The sequence below is a fragment of the Tinamus guttatus genome, unplaced genomic scaffold (genome assembly GCF_059628265.1).
Source record: "Tinamus guttatus ecotype Peru unplaced genomic scaffold, ASM5962826v1 Tinamus_guttatus_pri_ptg000004l, whole genome shotgun sequence".
In the NCBI taxonomy this organism is placed as follows: Eukaryota; Metazoa; Chordata; class Aves; order Tinamiformes; family Tinamidae; genus Tinamus; species Tinamus guttatus.
Window position 1 is genome coordinate 2,715,555 of NW_028288538.1, and position 16,391 is coordinate 2,731,945.

Sequence of the window (16,391 nt, forward strand, 5' to 3'; positions counted from 1 at the left end):
GCGCGGGGAGGCGGGGAACGGGATGTCGGGGTGGGGAGGGGTCGGGTGAGGAGATGCTATTTGGGGTGCGACATGTGGGGGGCTCTGCGGGGACAACAGGGCCCGAGCTCCGGGCGGCGGCGGGGCCGCCCCCCGAACCGACCCGCTCCCCACAGCGCGGCGCCATCCCGCGTGGGCGGAGCCGGAGCGGCGGGGCGGGGCTGTGGGCGGGGTCGGAGCGACGGGGCGGGGCTGTGGGCGGGCCCGGGAGCTCGGGGCGGGGATGTGGGCGGGGCCGGGAGCTCGGGGCGGGGCTTGGGGATAGTCCATGCGGGGCGGGGCTTGCGGGGCGGGGCCCGGCCGCTCGCGAGCTCGGCGCTCGGCTGGCCGGCCTGGCGGCGGCGGCAGCGTGGCGGCAGGATGGTGAAGCTCACGGCGGAGCTGATCGAGCAGGCGGCGCAGTACACGAACGCCGTGCGCGACCGCGAGCTCGACCTGCGCGGTGCGGGGGGACGGCGGGGACGGCGGGGACCGCGGGGACCGCGGGGACCGCGGCCTGGGCGGCACCGGCACCGGATCCGCGCCTGGGCCCGGCGGGAGGCGGGGCTGCGGCCTGCGCGGCCTGTCACGGCGGGAGCGGGAAGGAGGCACCGGGGGGGCCCTTTTCCCCCTATCGCGGGCCCCGCGTGACCGGTGTGGCGCTTCCCCCCCGCCAGGCTACAAGATCCCCGTTATCGAGAACCTGGGCGCCACCCTGGACCAGTTCGACGCCATCGACTTCTCCGACAACGAGATCCGCAAGCTGGACGGGTTCCCGCTGCTGCGGCGCCTCAAAACCCTCCTCATGAACAACAACAGGATCTGGTGAGCGGCCCCCGCGCGGCCCCGTGGCCAGGGGCGTTTGTGGGAGAGCCCGTTATTTCCGTGGGAGAGCCCGTTATTTCTATGGGAGAGCCCGTTATTTCCGTGGGAGAGCCCGTTATTTCCGTGGGAGAGCCTGTTTTCACAATCCGAAGCCCCACACAGTTTCCCTGCCTTGCACATTGCCAAGTTCTGGATTCCTTTTTGAGGCAGGATGGTCAGATCCAGCACGGGAATCGGCCCAGAGACGGCTAGGAGCTCATTTCCCGTCCCATTAGAAAATAGTGAAAATAAACCCGGGCACCCAGAGAGACTGGGGTCCCTGCACGTGCATCCCTGTCCCCCTGCACATCTGCTGCATCTCATGATTTTGCCCGGGGGCTGGTGAACGTCGCCTGCTGTACAACAAACACATGTTATAGTTGGTGTAAACCCCTTCTGCCCACGTCAGGCTTGGCTGCTTTTTGAAATAAGAAGGTCAGGATTGTGGTGCTGTGTATGTGAATCTACCTAGCAGCTTGGTGCTGTTGTTTCCAGCCAAAATAACCTTTTTCTTTCTGTTCCCCTTCAGTCGGATCGGGGAGGGACTGGAACAGGCCTTGCCCTATCTCACAGAGCTCGTTCTTACCAACAACAACATCGCTGAACTGGTGAGCTGTAAATCCTGAATCCACAAATCTAAACAAACTTCTGTTGTACGTGTGCGTCACCTGCATAACTGACCTTTTCCCTTTGCTTAGAAAAATACTGTTTTAGTGGTAGTTGTGATGTTTCTGTTTTAATGCATGTGATCTGTGGCGTGCGGTGGAACAGTAGTTACCAAATCTTCATGGGTTCCTGTTAAATTAATTGCAGTAATTCTAATTGGTCTCTTATCATAGATTCTAGTAAGAGCTTTTAGAAAAGAGATTAAATGATTCATAATCTAGTTTTCAGCTGAAGAGACAAGTTTCTGTTTTCAAAAAACCATGAAACACTCTTTTAAAACTTCAGGTCATTTAAGGAATCCCAAGCCGTGTTTCCTACGTTTTCCTTTTGAATTATGTAATAGGTAACAAAGAGCATGAATGGGTGACTTGGGACAAATGCTGCTCTGTTGGGCAGTATTTCAAAACCTTAAGTTCAAATGGATGTGAGATCTTGTTGGTTTGTTTTTGTCACTGCTTCTGTGTCAGAGTAAGGTTTGCTAGAATTTTACTCAGTTTGCTCTCATTAAATAGATTTAAGATTTTGTACTGTGTTCCCATTGTGTAGGGTGAACTGGATCCGTTATCATCTATTAAATCATTGACTTACTTGAGGTATGTAATCTTGAAAAGCCAAAATATTCTATAAAATATATTTTCAGACTGTAAAACTGAAGTCACTACATGTGACTTCTCAGCACAAGGTCTTTTAAGTGAATAGCATTATTTGGAGCCTGAGGGATTAAAAACAAAAGCCCGTATCTGTCCTGCATTTTTTATTGATTGTTGTGTGGTTAGGAAATATGATGGATTCATTATTTGTCTTTTTAAAGGTGTTTTGAATTTGTTGTTTGTTCTTTATGTTCTCCTGCAGTTAAATCCACTTATTTGATAAAATAATTTTAAGTGCAAGTTTTCACTATAATTTCCATAATATGAGAGAACAGGTTATAATGAATATTTAGTGGTATTATTTCTTACTTCTTATAGCAAAAGGTATGTTAAGATATTTTAGGTATATTAACAAATTTTAATACCTTTTATTATAAGAATTTCTTTATGATATTTATTTGCTTTGTAGCATTTTAAGGAACCCTGTAACAAATAAGAAGCATTACAGATTGTATGTAATCCACAAAGTTCCTCAGGTCAGAGTGCTGGATTTTCAGAAAGTGAAGCTCAAAGTAAGTCTGCTGTCTTCTGATTTGGCACAAGATGAAGACCTTTTTTTTTTTTTTTTTTTTTTTCCTTGTTACATTCTTGAAACTTCAGTGCTAATAAGAAGGTGTTTTTTTCCTATTTTTCTGTAAAGTGTATTGAAATTAAGTATTGCAGCTGGTATAAAAACGTGCATTTCATTTTGTATAGTTTCATTCTGTTAAGGATACAATCTCTTTAATTATGTCTCACTGCCATTGATTGTTTAGTCTGACTTTTCTGACCATCCACTATTGCTGGTAGAAAGACAGACCTCTAGAGAAAGGAATGAGAAATCACAGCACAGCCCTGTGCCTTAAATGAGGATTTTAGTGTGGGAAAGAGCTCTTAAAGCTTTAAGAGAATTAGGTTGATGTGTCTCGAGTCTGAGTGTTTTGGCAATGTTTATGTGCTTAATCTGGTCTCCATGTACCAGTGTTCACTGCTGAGGATGGGCTGAAGAGTCTTTCTTTGCAAGGATCAAAGCTTTGCAAAATGCAATGTTCCTGACTTAACTTTGTGTGTGTGGTATCGCTGTAGGAGCGACAGGAGGCAGAGAAAATGTTCAAGGGCAAACGGGGTGCACAGCTTGCAAAGGATATTGCCAGGAGAGCAAAAACGTAAGATAAAAAAACCAATTTACACTGGCATTCTCCTTCAGAAACACCACGTTGTTTGATGTGTGCAGCATTAGGCTGCATCAGACACTAAAGTGAAATTCCAGTTACTGGCAGGATGTCTTAACAACTCTGTAGCCAGAAATGCCTGGTTGAGGCATCCTAGATTTTGGATGGTGGTGAATGCATCTCAGAAGTGTTTTTGAAAGTGATATACAGTCTGGGTGGATTAATTAAAGTCAACAAAAAAGAGCCCTAACTGTGCTAATTGTGATTTGTCTCAGTTATTACCCTGGAGAGAGGTGACTGTTATTTTTTTAAAACTGATTTATAACTAAAAATGCCTTTCTTTGCTATGGAATGTAATAACTCTTAAAATATATGCACTTTAACTAGATGGATACAATACAGATGGAAACCTTTAGTCAGCCTATAACAAATATATGCTTATTCAGTTTAATTCTTCATTATAAAATGGTACATCTGAGCCGTTTGGAAACCAGTTCATGCCTGACAAAAGCATTTGAAAATTTGTAGCTGAAGAGAAATCTCTTAAACACATTTATCACATAAACTGTAGGAGATGAAACTCTGTCTCTACTCTATGAGTAGAAGGAGGCTGGGGCTATGAGGGTTTTAGACCACATCAACTGTTGAACTGAAATAGCCCCAAAAATGGATATGAAGAAAATGCTTCTCTAGATGCAAAAGAGGCTGTAGCTGTTTCAGGCTGGGTCAGCATTTCAGGAAACTCTTCCCAGGCAATTAGTCAGAAATGTCCATTTCACATTTGATCTTTTTTTCTTAAAACAGCATCAGTTCAACTCTTTCTTTTAAGCTAAATATTCAGAATAGGCTTTAAGAAAGGCTGTCAAAATATCAAATCTATTAAGAACAGGAAACCCAATTTTGGTTAATCTGTATCCACCCTGATTTTTGTTTTTTGACAACCTGAGTGTTCAGCAACATCCAAACTGAGTGGCTTCTGCCAACTGCTTAATTCATAAAGCTACAGTCTGCCTCTGTGTGAGCAGCAGAAGTGGGGGGAATGGGGCATGAGGATGAGCTGCTGGTGTTTCTGAAGGAGGCGATTCACTGTATCAGTTTGTTAACAAAGATAAGATACTACACTTGATTGAATGAAATACTTCCAGACATGGTTTGGAAGTTAGAGAAGCACGTACCCCTGCGAGGGTGTAACGATACTGCTCTGCTTTGAAGCTTCACTCCAGGTGCTGGTCTCTTGACTGACAAGAAGAAATCCGGGCCCTCGCCTGGGGACGTGGAAGCAATTAAGGTAACGTGCCAGGACATCACACACTGAGCAAAGCAAGGATAAAAATTCCTCTTTAACAAGTATTTTTCCTCTTCCTGGCAGCCCCTGACTCTTAAAACCAGCAGAACAATATACTCTTAATGTCTTTTTCTGGATCTTTTTCTCTGTCTTCTTTTTTCTTTTTTTCCTGCTATGCTATTTTTTTAAGAAATTAGTGACATTTTATTCTGAGGTTAGAGTTATCTCGGGATAGACCAGCCTATGCAATAAGGAGAGAAGTAAGTTTGTGGTTGCTCGTAGAACTTTATACAGTAGAAAAGCTCAGCTTTGCTTAACTGAAAAAAAAAAAACAAAACTTCTTGTTCTTATGTTAGAATACTAAACAGATTAAAATAAATAAATAAACAGAATACTAAAGAGATTGTTGGCATATTGCATGTGAAGGTTCACCTTGTTCTTTTGTCTGCTGTTTTTCCAGGCTGCTATAGCAAATGCTTCAACTCTAGCCGAAGTGGAGAGGCTGAAAGGCTTGTTGCAGTCCGGTCAGATACCCGGCAGAGAACGAAAACCAGGTCTTGTTGCCTTCCTCCTGCTTCTGCATTCTACACAGAGCCTCTCAAGGGCTTCCTGATGCTTTGTGTGATCCCAGGAGCGAGTTAAGCGGGAATGGTCACGCAGTTGTGAGGCTGGGAAAGAAATCTTTTTGAAATTGGTGTAACTTTTATGGTCAGAATGACCTGAAGGGTCACATATTTAAGGCTCTCTAAGTGCATGGTGGGTGTGTGGCCTCCAGAGCACTGTTCAAGCCTGGAAGGTTTTGGATTTCCTCAGCTCAGGTCCCTATTCCCAGCACTTAATTTAGCGAGGAGACCCTTTGCTGTGAAGGCTGCAGACAGCCACAACACAACCCAGGGCCACTTTGTGAGCGGGGATAGAGTCAAACCCAGCTCTCTGAAACTCTCCTTTGAGGAGACTTTAAGTATTTGAACGATTATCAGTCGTGTGTTTGGGGGGACATCCCCGTGGAGTGGAAACGCTGATGTCTGATACTTTTTTAGGCCCCTCGGAGGACGCTGAAGAGGAAATGGAGGAGGACCCTGTTCCCAACGGCTCCTAAGCACCGCGGTGGCCTCGCTTGCCTGGAAGACGCCCCCATGCCCGGCCCTTCTGAGCGCCGCGTTTGCCCGAAATGGGCTGTTTTGTACCCATTTTCTCGCTGTACATTTCACAGTTCAATAAATAACCGCTGCCTTTTTCACCCCGCGTGCCTCCTCCCTCACTCCTCGGGGGCCCCTTCCCTCCAGGTGCCGGAAGCCCTTGGCTGGGGCGGGCGGAAACCAGTGCCGGCGCCACCAGCAAAATGGGGAGAAATGGGGAAAATTCATAAATTCAGCTATGTGGCGGGGGGGGGGGGGGGGGGAGGAATGGGCGGAAGGTTGGGGAGGGTTCTGCTCCCGCCCTCCCCGCCCCTCATTGGCCAGCCCCTCGCTGACCTCACACCGCCCCTGTTTCCATTGGCCCGCCCTCCGCCGCTTCGCTTTCCAATTGGCTTGCGGCGCGGCGGGCGCGGTGAGGCGGTTGAGGGCGTGGAGGGCGCTGATTGGCCGTTCCGCGCTCCCGCCGTCGGGGCGGCTCCGGGCCGTGAGGCGGCGGCGGCGGCGGCTGTGAGGGGCGCGATGGAGGGCGGCGGCGGCGGCGGCGAGGGCGCCGCGCCGGGCCCGGGCCGGCCCGCGCTCGAGCGGGAGGGCCTCGAGCTGCTGCAGCAGACGGGTGAGCGGGGCGGGGGCCCTCGAGACGGGCTGCGGCCTGAGGCGGCTCCTGGAGGGCGAACGGAGGGGAGAGGTCGGGGGAGCGACCGAGCCGGGCCTGAGGTGGTGCGCGGGGGAGCGGGTCCCGCCGGGCCGCCGCTGCAGCAGGGGGTATGAGAGGGGTGGCGGCTGCGGCAGGGGTGGCGGCTGTAGGAGGGTGGAGGGTCCCGGCGGGGGTGGCGACTGTGGCAGGGGTGGCGGGTCCCGGTGGGGGTGGCGGGTCCCGGCGCCGTCGCGCCGCCCTGACCCGCTCTCCGTCCCGCAGTGGGCTCGCTGCTCGCCAGCTACGGCTGGTACGTGCTGCTGCTCTGCGCCGCCCTCTACGTCGTGGCGCAGAAGGTGTCGCGGAGCGGCGCGGCGCGGCCCGGCCCGCGGCCGGCGGCGCTCGAGGGTGAGTGGAGCGGCCGCGCGCGCGGCGGGGAAGGGGGGCAGCGGGTCCCCGAGAGCCCAGGCTGTGCCATCCGCAAAGGCCTGAGGTCGGCACGGAGCATCTCCCAGAGTCATAAAGGAAACCGGCCCGCCCCAGCCTGCGTGTTGAAAAAGCCTGGAAAGCTCCTCCATTCATGCTTGTTGCCTCTTCCAATTATTCCTGCACAGCCCTTTCCTAGTTCCTGTTCGGGTTTATGTACACTTGGGGTGTAGCTTCCTCTCGTCTATTTTATTTTCCACACTGTGGCTTAGGTTGTAAATACAACGCGGTCACGTGCTGCGTACAGCACCGGCTGTACTTATGGATCTGATTAAGGAATAACTACTTGGTGCTGGCTCCCTTGGCCTGCTGGCGTGGCAGGACACGCGGCTCCGAAATGCCCTTGTGCTGCTGATGCTGTTTTGTCGTGGTAATTAAATCTTGATTTAGTTGCCAAAACTGCCTATAAAAATGCGAGAATAACATTGCAGCTTAAATTTCTTTCATATATTGCTCACCAGGTGATAGACACGTAAGGAGTCGAGCAAATACAGAGATACTTCAGCGGCTGCAGAAGAAGTAGTATTTGCCTTTGCTTGGATGGCATTTCTTTTCTTGTGACATCTACTGAAGGCCTAACGTGAAACCAAGTGGCTTTTCAGAGACTGCAAGTTTTCTCTGAAGATGTTTGATATTTTAAAGTCATTTCTCTGTTGGTGGAGCATGTTAAATCTGCCACTGCTTCACTGACATGATGAAGCAAACAGGAGCCATCGCCAGGAGTAGGAGTGAATGTGGGCTGGTTTCCTCATGCTTCTGAGTTAAAAAGTAAAAAAAAAAAAAAAAGGTCTCTGGGTAAAAATGGAATCGCTGCAAAGGCATGGGTGATATTTCCAAAATTATATTAAATAAAACCTTCAAAAATAGAAAGAGAAGCAAGTCTCCTAGAAGCTTAAATTTTGGTTCGTTGATAGTTTTTTTACATGGGTGCCCTTATTTATTAAAAGCCCACTAAAGTAATTACTCTAAAAATATTAAAATGCGATTACACATAAAAGGATGTATAAATTAGAGTAGAACTTCAGTTGCAAGTTGAACTTCAACCGTGATTTTTTTGCAAAACAGCTATAAAGAGACATGTCTTTTCTATATGATATTCTTAGAGAGCCTCTCTAGAAAATACAGTCTTTTCTATATGATAATGCTAAGAGAATATGGTTTAGAATTTATTTTTAATGATCGCCTTGCATACTCCTTCCCAATTTTTTAGAACCTGATCTGGTGGTAAAAAGACAGGAAGCTTTGGCAGCAGCTCGCCTCCGAATGCAAGAGGAGTTGAATGCACAAGCAGAGAAATACAAAGAAAAACAGAAACAGGTAACTGGCAAACAGTTCTGTCTCTAACTCTCAAATTTGTCGTCAGGCCCTTTGCTGCCCCTGCAGAAGGGTTTACTCTATGCTACATAATGGAAGAACAGTAGGCTCCATTGCTGTTGGGTAGTGGATAGAGTTTTTTTCCCCCCTCCTTTGTCATCTGGTCCAATTTTTATACAACTTGATAGCAATAATTGGCATTAAATGCCATGAGGGGCTTTTGCTGATCCAACCACATACTTACTATATTCTCTGTTGACTTGAGGTCATGCTGCTCTTTATGGATTGGAACGGTTAATGCATTTAGAATTCTGCTCCTTCAGATAACTGATCTCGTTGGCAGTCACTTCTCCACAAACAGTTGTGTGTGTGGAGCACTGTGTGTCTCGTTTTATTTTTTTTTATAGACAATTCGGTACTTTGGAAAGCTTACTTACATGTGCAGGTGAATCACTAGAGGGGAGTTGCTGGCATTTAGATTAACTGAACTATCACATACATTTGCCCCTAAGAACAGAAAATGAATGTAAGTTCTTAGGAAATACAGTTTACTTCAACATGCTGTAATTTGAAGTTCTGAAGTATCATTTGTGATATGAGACATATCATACAGCTTCATGGGGCAACATAGAGAAGTGGATGTGATCAGGGTAGAGATTATACTGCTTGCTAATCCCGATTCTTTTATTTGATTTTTGCAGTCAGCTACATTCAGACTTTTGGTCTGCAGATGGTTGAAAAAAATGAATGTTAGTTTGAAAAATAAATGCTTCCAAAAGCTCAGAGATACTTGTTTTTTGGGAGGATCTGTTGTAGCTTTTTTTTTGTAGCACGAGCAAATCTATCGGTTCTAAAATCTTAATCTTGCGTATCGTGGATTTGTTTCTTAGCTTGAAGAAGAGAAGCGAAGGCAGAAGATAGCAATGTGGGAAAGTATGCAGGAGGGAAAGAGCTACAAAGGAAACCTGAAGCTAAATCAGGTAACAACTGTATTGTTAGCCAGACTACAAGGACGCTTATGTAATTGGATTACCTGTAATTCATGTTGCCTAAATTCTGACTAATTTTTGCTTATGTGAACAGCAAGAATTAGAATCTGGTGCCTCCACCTCATCAACTGTCCCGAAACCTAAAGCGAACAAAAAGCCTTTGCGAAGCGGTGGTAAGTGTGAAATCCTTCAGATAATATAAGCCTGAAAAAGGAGCATTTATCCAGCAACATACATAGTCATTGTGTATTTATGCATAACTCTTCTGTTTATTCAAGGAGAAAACAGAATGTGCCTTATGAGCAAGCTCTTTATCTCTAGAGTGACGTGTTTGTTTGTACTTTTGTGCAAACCTCAGCAGGAAGTTTCTATGGTTGCCTCAGGGAAAGAAAATCTCAATTTTCCTTAAAAATGCTTTTGCAAAGATTTTAGCCAGATGGCCTTGCTGCACTTGCAGAAATTAATTTGAATACAATATTTTATTGGAATTTTTTCTCGTGGAAGGGATCTTCTAGACAACCCCAATTATACTGATTTAAACTTGATTAAATGTATTAAACCTCAAGATTCTTGATAAAACACATTAAGCCTCAGTAACAGTTCTGGAGGTTCTGCTCTGAGTGTGTGTGTGTCAACTAGCACCTGTTGATATGGGCAGGAACTGACTAATTCCCCTGTGTTTAACATGAGCGCAGTCTCAGGTCTGATACCATCAAATACCGCCCTTAGCTCTTGCACAGACTATCTGTGCCCTACAAGAAAAGAGGAGTGGATAATAGCTGGGCTAAGCAACGTAATCGTGGCAGCTGGCTGAGGCACCTTTACAGCTGCTACCTGTCCTAGTTTCATTGTAAGCAAAGTCTTTGCTTAAGGAACAGATTATGGAATTAGAGGTCCCTGATCTTCTCATAAGGTAGATGGGGTGAAGTGAAAGAACCATCTGCGCTGTTCAGCTGCTGAAAAAATTTAGAAAGCAGAACTTGGTTAGTAGGAGGGAACCAAATAAACAAAAAGGTAATGCTTGAGGTTTCAGTGGAGCAGCCTGCTTTGAAAACTGCTTGGTTAAGAAGTCCAGGGCGGGTTTCAGGGTTGTTTTGGTGTTTTTACATTTTACAGAATAAATTGAAGATGTTTGCCAAGTCATATCGTTCCAGGTATGTGCTATAAAATGAAATTATGTGTCGTTAAGATGGTGGGAGACTTAACTGCAAGTGTCTGTTTGCCTTACTGTCTGTACTTTCCCTTTCAAATTCTTAAGTAAAGTTCACTTCTGGCAAACAGAGACTCACACAGCTCTACCTCAATCCAGAGCAGTGTTAAACCTCTAATGTGGACTGAGAAAAAATTAACCACAATTCACTTTGATTTAATTTAATCAGAATGGCTCAAATGAAAACAAATCTTGTTTATTTATTTAATGTTCCTTATGTGTTAGTGAAGTTGTGTTGAGGTTAAATATTAATGGGCTGGATTTGTCACCTGTAATTCCAGGCTACAACCCTCTGTCTGGAGAAGGAGGTGGAACGTGCTCCTGGAGGCCAGGTCGCAGAGGCCCGTCGGCAGGTGGATGAGGCTAACGCCCCTCGTGTCCCATGTCTTGCCCACTGTCTAACTGCCTAGAGCTTGCGTGTCACAGGGACTCCTTTGGGATTGGGTTTAGCACAGGTACTCGCTTGCAAACAGATGTCCACGAGTTCCAAATATTTAACACAGCAACTGTTACTATACCAGAAAAAATACTCTATCCTCTTAAAGAGGGTGAAGAATGAAACAATGTCAGTATAAACAGTTAATTTTCACCCTTCTGTAGGGGGGAAACATAGTTACCAGCTGAGGTGCAGCATGGGGGATGTGAGATCTGGGTTCTGTGGGTGTTCGAAAGACTGAGCACAGGCAAATTAACTATCTGTGTCTCTGTTTACCTCTCCAAAATGAGGATATTTACCACTCCCAAGCATGTGTCAGGAGGTTTACAGTGTTTGGCTGGAAGGATAGGTAGAAGGGAAGGATATTATCACTTGCAGTCTAAATTGCAGCTTAAATTCTAGAAGAGGGACTTTCAGAAAATCCAGATGAACTGACAGATGCCTTGGGTTCGCGCTGAGGGCCAGGTGTTGTAGATGAGTCTCTGTGACAAGCTACCTTGAATGATGTTTTCCTTATAAATGGTGAACAAACCAGTGAGGATTACTGATGCTAGACAGCAGATGGGGGTTTCTTGCTATTTCTTTTTTATTTTCAACTGCTTTGTAAAGACAAAATATTATTAATATTAAATATCATTGCAAAGAAATCATAGAGTATTTACAATCTTGTGGTTTTCTACAGCATCTTTTTATATAGAAGGTATACATTCTAGTGCAATAAATGTATAAAATGAGATGCATCGTATGAGAGATTACATTTTCATTTAAGTGCTTGTGTGGAATGAAGGAGTGTTTTTGTTTTTTTTAAAAAAGTTGTTTTTTTAGGTTTTTAACGATTATGTTTTATCTGAGTGTTCTTTGTTCCAAGTCATGATTGGAAGAGAGTCACTTTTAGGTTAAGACCAAAATAAGTTTTCCCAGGTCCAAAAATTGAACCTGAACATTCTCTGTCTGCTTCCTTGCCCCTTCACTCCACCAAGAATGATTCTGAAATGGGGCAGAATGAATTGCTAATTACCAAGCACTGCAATTATACCTGTAGGTGGGGGAGTTCTCACCCTGCCACCAGCTCATGCAGCGCCAGCCTCGAGGACTGTTCCTGTAACTAACAAACATTGAAATTCGTAGGTGGGAGACTGAGGAGAGCTTTAGTAGCTAGAGAGAGTGCTGTCTTCATTTTTCTGGTATTTGTCCAGCAATGTGGACGGAAAACAGAGTTGGAGATGGTCATCATAAATGAGCTTCTCAGACACCCCGTTCTCTCAGTATGCTGTTTGGCCCAACACGTAGAAGATGACTAAACAAACACCGAGACTGCCCTTGATGAGGTGAAATCGCTCCTGTCAGCATACGACACACAGCCTTGACACACTGTGGCTTTGGTTACTCTTACTGAGCTGTATATGTGGCATAAAAATATGTCAGTAATTTATTAGCATAGCTTAAGGCTGCTTACAGGCTTGTTTCTAAACACTTACGCTTGAAATATTTGTGTTTGTTAATATGTTTGAGTGCCAACGTTGAAAACACTGTTTATACATATATAGAGACTGCTCTACATGTCATGATCTGTGATTTTTCTATGACTATAAGTGTAACAGTAGCATGTTGCTTAATAAGTTTAAAAGTTGCCAGCTAACAAGATGGAAAAGTAAAGAACCTTTTACTTTAGACATCTTAAATGTGTGTTTAAATGCATATAGAAGATGAAGTGAGAGGGCTATTAATGTTCCTATGGAAACTAGTTTTCATTTCTTGACTTCTGTGTGTTTTGATATGTACACTTACATTTCTGTTGTTGGATTTACTGTGTGATATGGACTGCAATATGTAACTTCAGGTTTTAATTTATAATAAGGCAAAAAAAAATAGAGGATGGGGAAAGATTTTCAAGATCTGAAGATTCTTCATCCATAAAGAGGTATAAGCTGTTATCTCACACATGCCTCTGGGAAACATTTTTCCTTGCATTGAGGAAATAGGCAGCAGAAGGAGGTGTTGTCTTCAGAAAAATAGCGTGGTTGTATTAAAGATGCAAAACTCCTGTAGATAAAATGGTGAAGATGGGCTAATTTAATTCAGCAAAATCATTTCTAAATAAATTAGCAGGTCGGAACTAAGCATATGCTAATCTTTCTGTGTGTCTTGAGACTTGCTTGGTCTGGGGCTGCATGGATTTTTGCCCAACTGAGATCTGAAGACCTATCCAATGGGATGAAGTAATTGGCATGTTTTCTTGAAACTTAAGCATCCTTCTCTTTTAACTTTTATTAATAATAACATCATTGTTAATCCTCGGGTACCTAAATCCTGTCAGATACTGGGATTTTTTTTTCCAGATATTAGAATATTGAATGGGGTGACAGAACCTCAGTTGTAAAACTTCTCTTTTGGCTCGCTGGCTACACAAACAGATACCAGCTTTTTCCTCTGGCTTCAGGAAGAACCCAACCAAGCTTGGAAGGGTGGTCGCTTGTTGGGTTATAGCGTAGGGGGGAATTAGCCACAAGGCAGTAGGTGAAAATGAGCCAGTGAAGCTGTTGTTCGTGCACAAATTCCTGAAAACTTGAAACTTTAATTACAAAACCTTCACTTTTCTTTTTGGTTTACAGCAATTATGGAAGAAACTTCTAAATTTACTGATCTAGACATGCTAGAAACACCATTATGTGGAATAATATAGGTAATAATCTTGTAGTTAATATAATACTACTAGACTAGGAAGTATAGTGGTACTCAATACGTTAGTTGCCTGAAAAAACGTAGCTGGCTTTTTTTTCATTATCTTTCAGGTGATCTATATGTTGGAGAAAGTTTTTTGTTTTTCACTTTTTAAATTGCATATGCAGTTCAGTTTATGCATAGCTCTATTAAATATTCACTAGGAAATGCCTAATACTGGAATTAAAAGTGAACAGAAAACATATTGTCACTTGTGAGATTTGTTTGGCTTTATCTGTGCCATTCAGAAAGATAGTGTCATGAGGAAAGGCTTTTCAGAGTGATGGTTGTGCTTATTTAGTTATTTTTAAAAAATGTTTCTGATGCTGGAGGTTTTTATAGTGACCCACAGAAGATGGACTTGAGGGAGTGAGGGCGAAGGGGACCTCTATTAGCAAGCTGTTCCCAGCCTAGAATTCCCTGTGTGTTATTCAGAGTTCATATAAATGAAATTACTGATTTTTTGCACTACTCTACAAGGAATTGCTCTCCTAGCAGAGCCTGAATGCAGATGAAAAGATAGAACTAATAAATACCTTACACTATTTTGATGCTAAATCCCTTAAGGAATTCGGGGTGTTCTGCTACAGCTGCCTACTGTTACTTCATCCTCAGCTTGTGTTTGCTGGTAGTCAGTTCGGGTGGTTAGACTGGGCTATTTTTCCTTGTTTTTCCTTTTCTCCTTCCTTAGGAAGATGCCCCGAGAGCATCTCATGCAGCAAACCTTGTCGGCACAGGGGTTGCAGCCCCCGTGACCATCTCCGCTGCGTTTGACACCAGGGCTGTTGTTAACGACCGCTCTGAGAGCGTCTGAAACTGCAGTTTGTGCTTCCTGCAGTCCCTGTCTCTGGCAGCCGCGTGTTCCCAGGCTTGGCTGCACATCAGCACACATCTCTGCAGCGGATCAGATCCACCCTTTTGAAGATTTTTGGCCTTGTCCAGGCTAAAAAGTGGCACCTTTTCAATGGTTGGTTTAGCCAAGAGAGCTGGGCACAGTGTCTCTGTGCTACTGAGCTCCACTCTGCTATCACTGAGCGCTCAAATTGTATCATTTTCAACTGTAAAAGGAAAAAAAAAAGGGGGGGGGGGCTCGGCTTGGATAGGCTGAAGACTTCGGAGCTTTTCTTTCCTTTTTGGAATGAAAGCTTCATTTCTGGAGCAGCGCTGCAACCGCAAAGGAAAAGCCGAGCGCTGCCGGCTGGGTGGTGTCCCGGCCGGCCCGGCTTGGCGGGAGCTCCCAGCCCAGCTGCTCCAGGGCTGACACCGGCCCTGCCCGATTCCCAGCGCCAGCAGCTCTCCAGAAACGCTCAGGGGCTTCTACGAAGCAGCCAAAAACTGAAACAGAATGGGGCTCCTCAGTGCAGTTTTGGTGGTGACCCATGCGGGAATAAGCGTTTTTGCAGGTTTTGGTGGTGATGGGCTAGCAGGTCTGCCGTGTCTGGTCTCGTCCATCTTTTCTATTACCATTTTTGCTTTGCTTTTGCTAAAAGACGCTTCCAGTACAGAGCGAGATCTCCGTTGATGATTTAATGATTTCATTCCTTCTACTAACGGAGATTCTTTGTGTGCTGCTTTCCAAGCTCAGCTTAAATCCTGTGCAGTGGGTAACAGTGATGTAGGGATGGCAAGAACTTAATTCCCTCTAAAGGGAATGGAAGGCAAACATGAGGATGCAATTCATGGCTTTTCAGTCCAGTTCTAGTGCTCTGCTGCATGCACTGAGATTAGGGGCTATGGTCACCTTGGCCTCCAGGAAGCAGCTTCAAAACTAAACGAACCCACAAACTGTGGCTTTTAAACTCCCTGACCCCCTACTGAAGGGGGTGCTGCTCCTAGAAACCCGACTTAGCACTGCTACGTAGTTGCCACTTTGGCCGTTCTGCTTCATGGATACATCGCGTCTTGGTGCTTGCTTTTGTAATGCCCCTTCTAGACCTTTTCAACAGTTCATTGACTCCGCTCTGGGGGTAATTAAAAACCCTTGGTCAATCAAAGCTCTTTGATGCAGCACGCGCCGAAGAGCATCTGCCGCGTCCCAGCCGCTGACCGGAGCGCTCGAGCGGGTTACGGAGGGCTGCGCGCGGAAGAGGATGTTGCCCTTCCTCTCCTGCACGTCTAAAAAAGCCACCACGTCCCCAGGCTGTGAGCAGCCAGATGTGACAAGGGTGGCAGCAGCGCCGCTGCTGCGCTGCGGTGCAGGGCCAGGGGATGGCAATGTTGTTCTAGCAAGCAGGCAGCGGGGGCCTTTTTATTTATTTATTTATTTGTCCCTTGAACGGGTTCTCTCCTGAGTGATGCAACGGAAGGGAAAAGTTGGGATTGGGCAGTGTCAGGACCAGAAAAGGGTAGGGAAGAAAAAAGTGGGTGCTGGAACTGTGGAAGGAGTTGCTGCATCATTCAGGAAAACGCAGCAGCGCTGGAAATACTGTGACAGAGACAAATGCTGCTAGTTGCCCAGCTAGATTTTTTCCACCATGAGTCTGTTACCTTGAATTTAAGGACTATGCTCATTTTCCAGTGTCTGGGTAGCTTTTAAAGTATGGGTTTGAGTACTGGAACTTTAATAATTTTCTGAAGCACTTCTTTATTATTAAAAAAATATATAGTAAAAAATACATTACATAGATGGTTATTCCTGTGTGAGAGTGCTCATCACTTCAAGTATGCTGGAGACCAAAACAGATGGGGAAAAAAAGTGGGTATAAAACAACCTAACCTCTCTTGAGAATTGGTTATTATCCTACTTTATTCCCGAAGGATCATGTCTCCTCTGTAGGGATACAAAATACAAAAATAGTCTGCTGCTTCAGGTACTCGGCTTTTTCATC

General features: G+C 45.3%; 2 protein-coding genes across 2 annotated transcripts; both read left to right on the forward strand.

The window, feature by feature from the left end:
- The first annotated feature begins 368 nt into the window (after positions 1-368).
- On the forward strand, positions 369-5,847 carry SNRPA1 (small nuclear ribonucleoprotein polypeptide A'). Its single transcript, XM_088536534.1, has 9 exons — positions 369-481; positions 696-843; positions 1,412-1,490; positions 2,095-2,141; positions 2,608-2,710; positions 3,264-3,343; positions 4,562-4,637; positions 5,095-5,188; positions 5,675-5,847. The coding sequence occupies exons 1-9, from the start codon at positions 400-402 to the stop codon at positions 5,731-5,733; spliced, it is 768 nt and encodes a 255-aa protein (XP_088392660.1). The 5' UTR covers positions 369-399; the 3' UTR covers positions 5,734-5,847.
- Positions 5,848-6,292: 445 nt separating this feature from the next.
- Positions 6,293-11,582, forward strand: SELENOS (selenoprotein S). The gene is made up of 6 exons (XM_088536621.1): positions 6,293-6,386; positions 6,690-6,815; positions 8,104-8,210; positions 9,098-9,187; positions 9,291-9,369; positions 10,688-11,582. Exons 1-6 carry the CDS (start codon positions 6,293-6,295, stop codon positions 10,771-10,773), a joined length of 582 nt encoding a protein of 193 aa, XP_088392747.1. The 3' UTR covers positions 10,774-11,582.
- Positions 11,583-16,391: the final 4,809 nt, after the last annotated feature.

Excerpts from the sequence above, each read along its gene's own strand:
- SNRPA1 (XM_088536534.1), top strand. The coding sequence starts at position 400 with ATGGTGAAGCTCACGGCGGAGCTGATCGAGCAGGCGGCGCAGTACACG. Across the intron at positions 1,491-2,094 it reads ACAACAACATCGCTGAACTG|GGTGAACTGGATCCGTTATC; the intron begins GTGAGCTGTAAA and ends CCCATTGTGTAG. Across the intron at positions 2,142-2,607 it reads AAATCATTGACTTACTTGAG|CATTTTAAGGAACCCTGTAA; the intron begins GTATGTAATCTT and ends TTTGCTTTGTAG.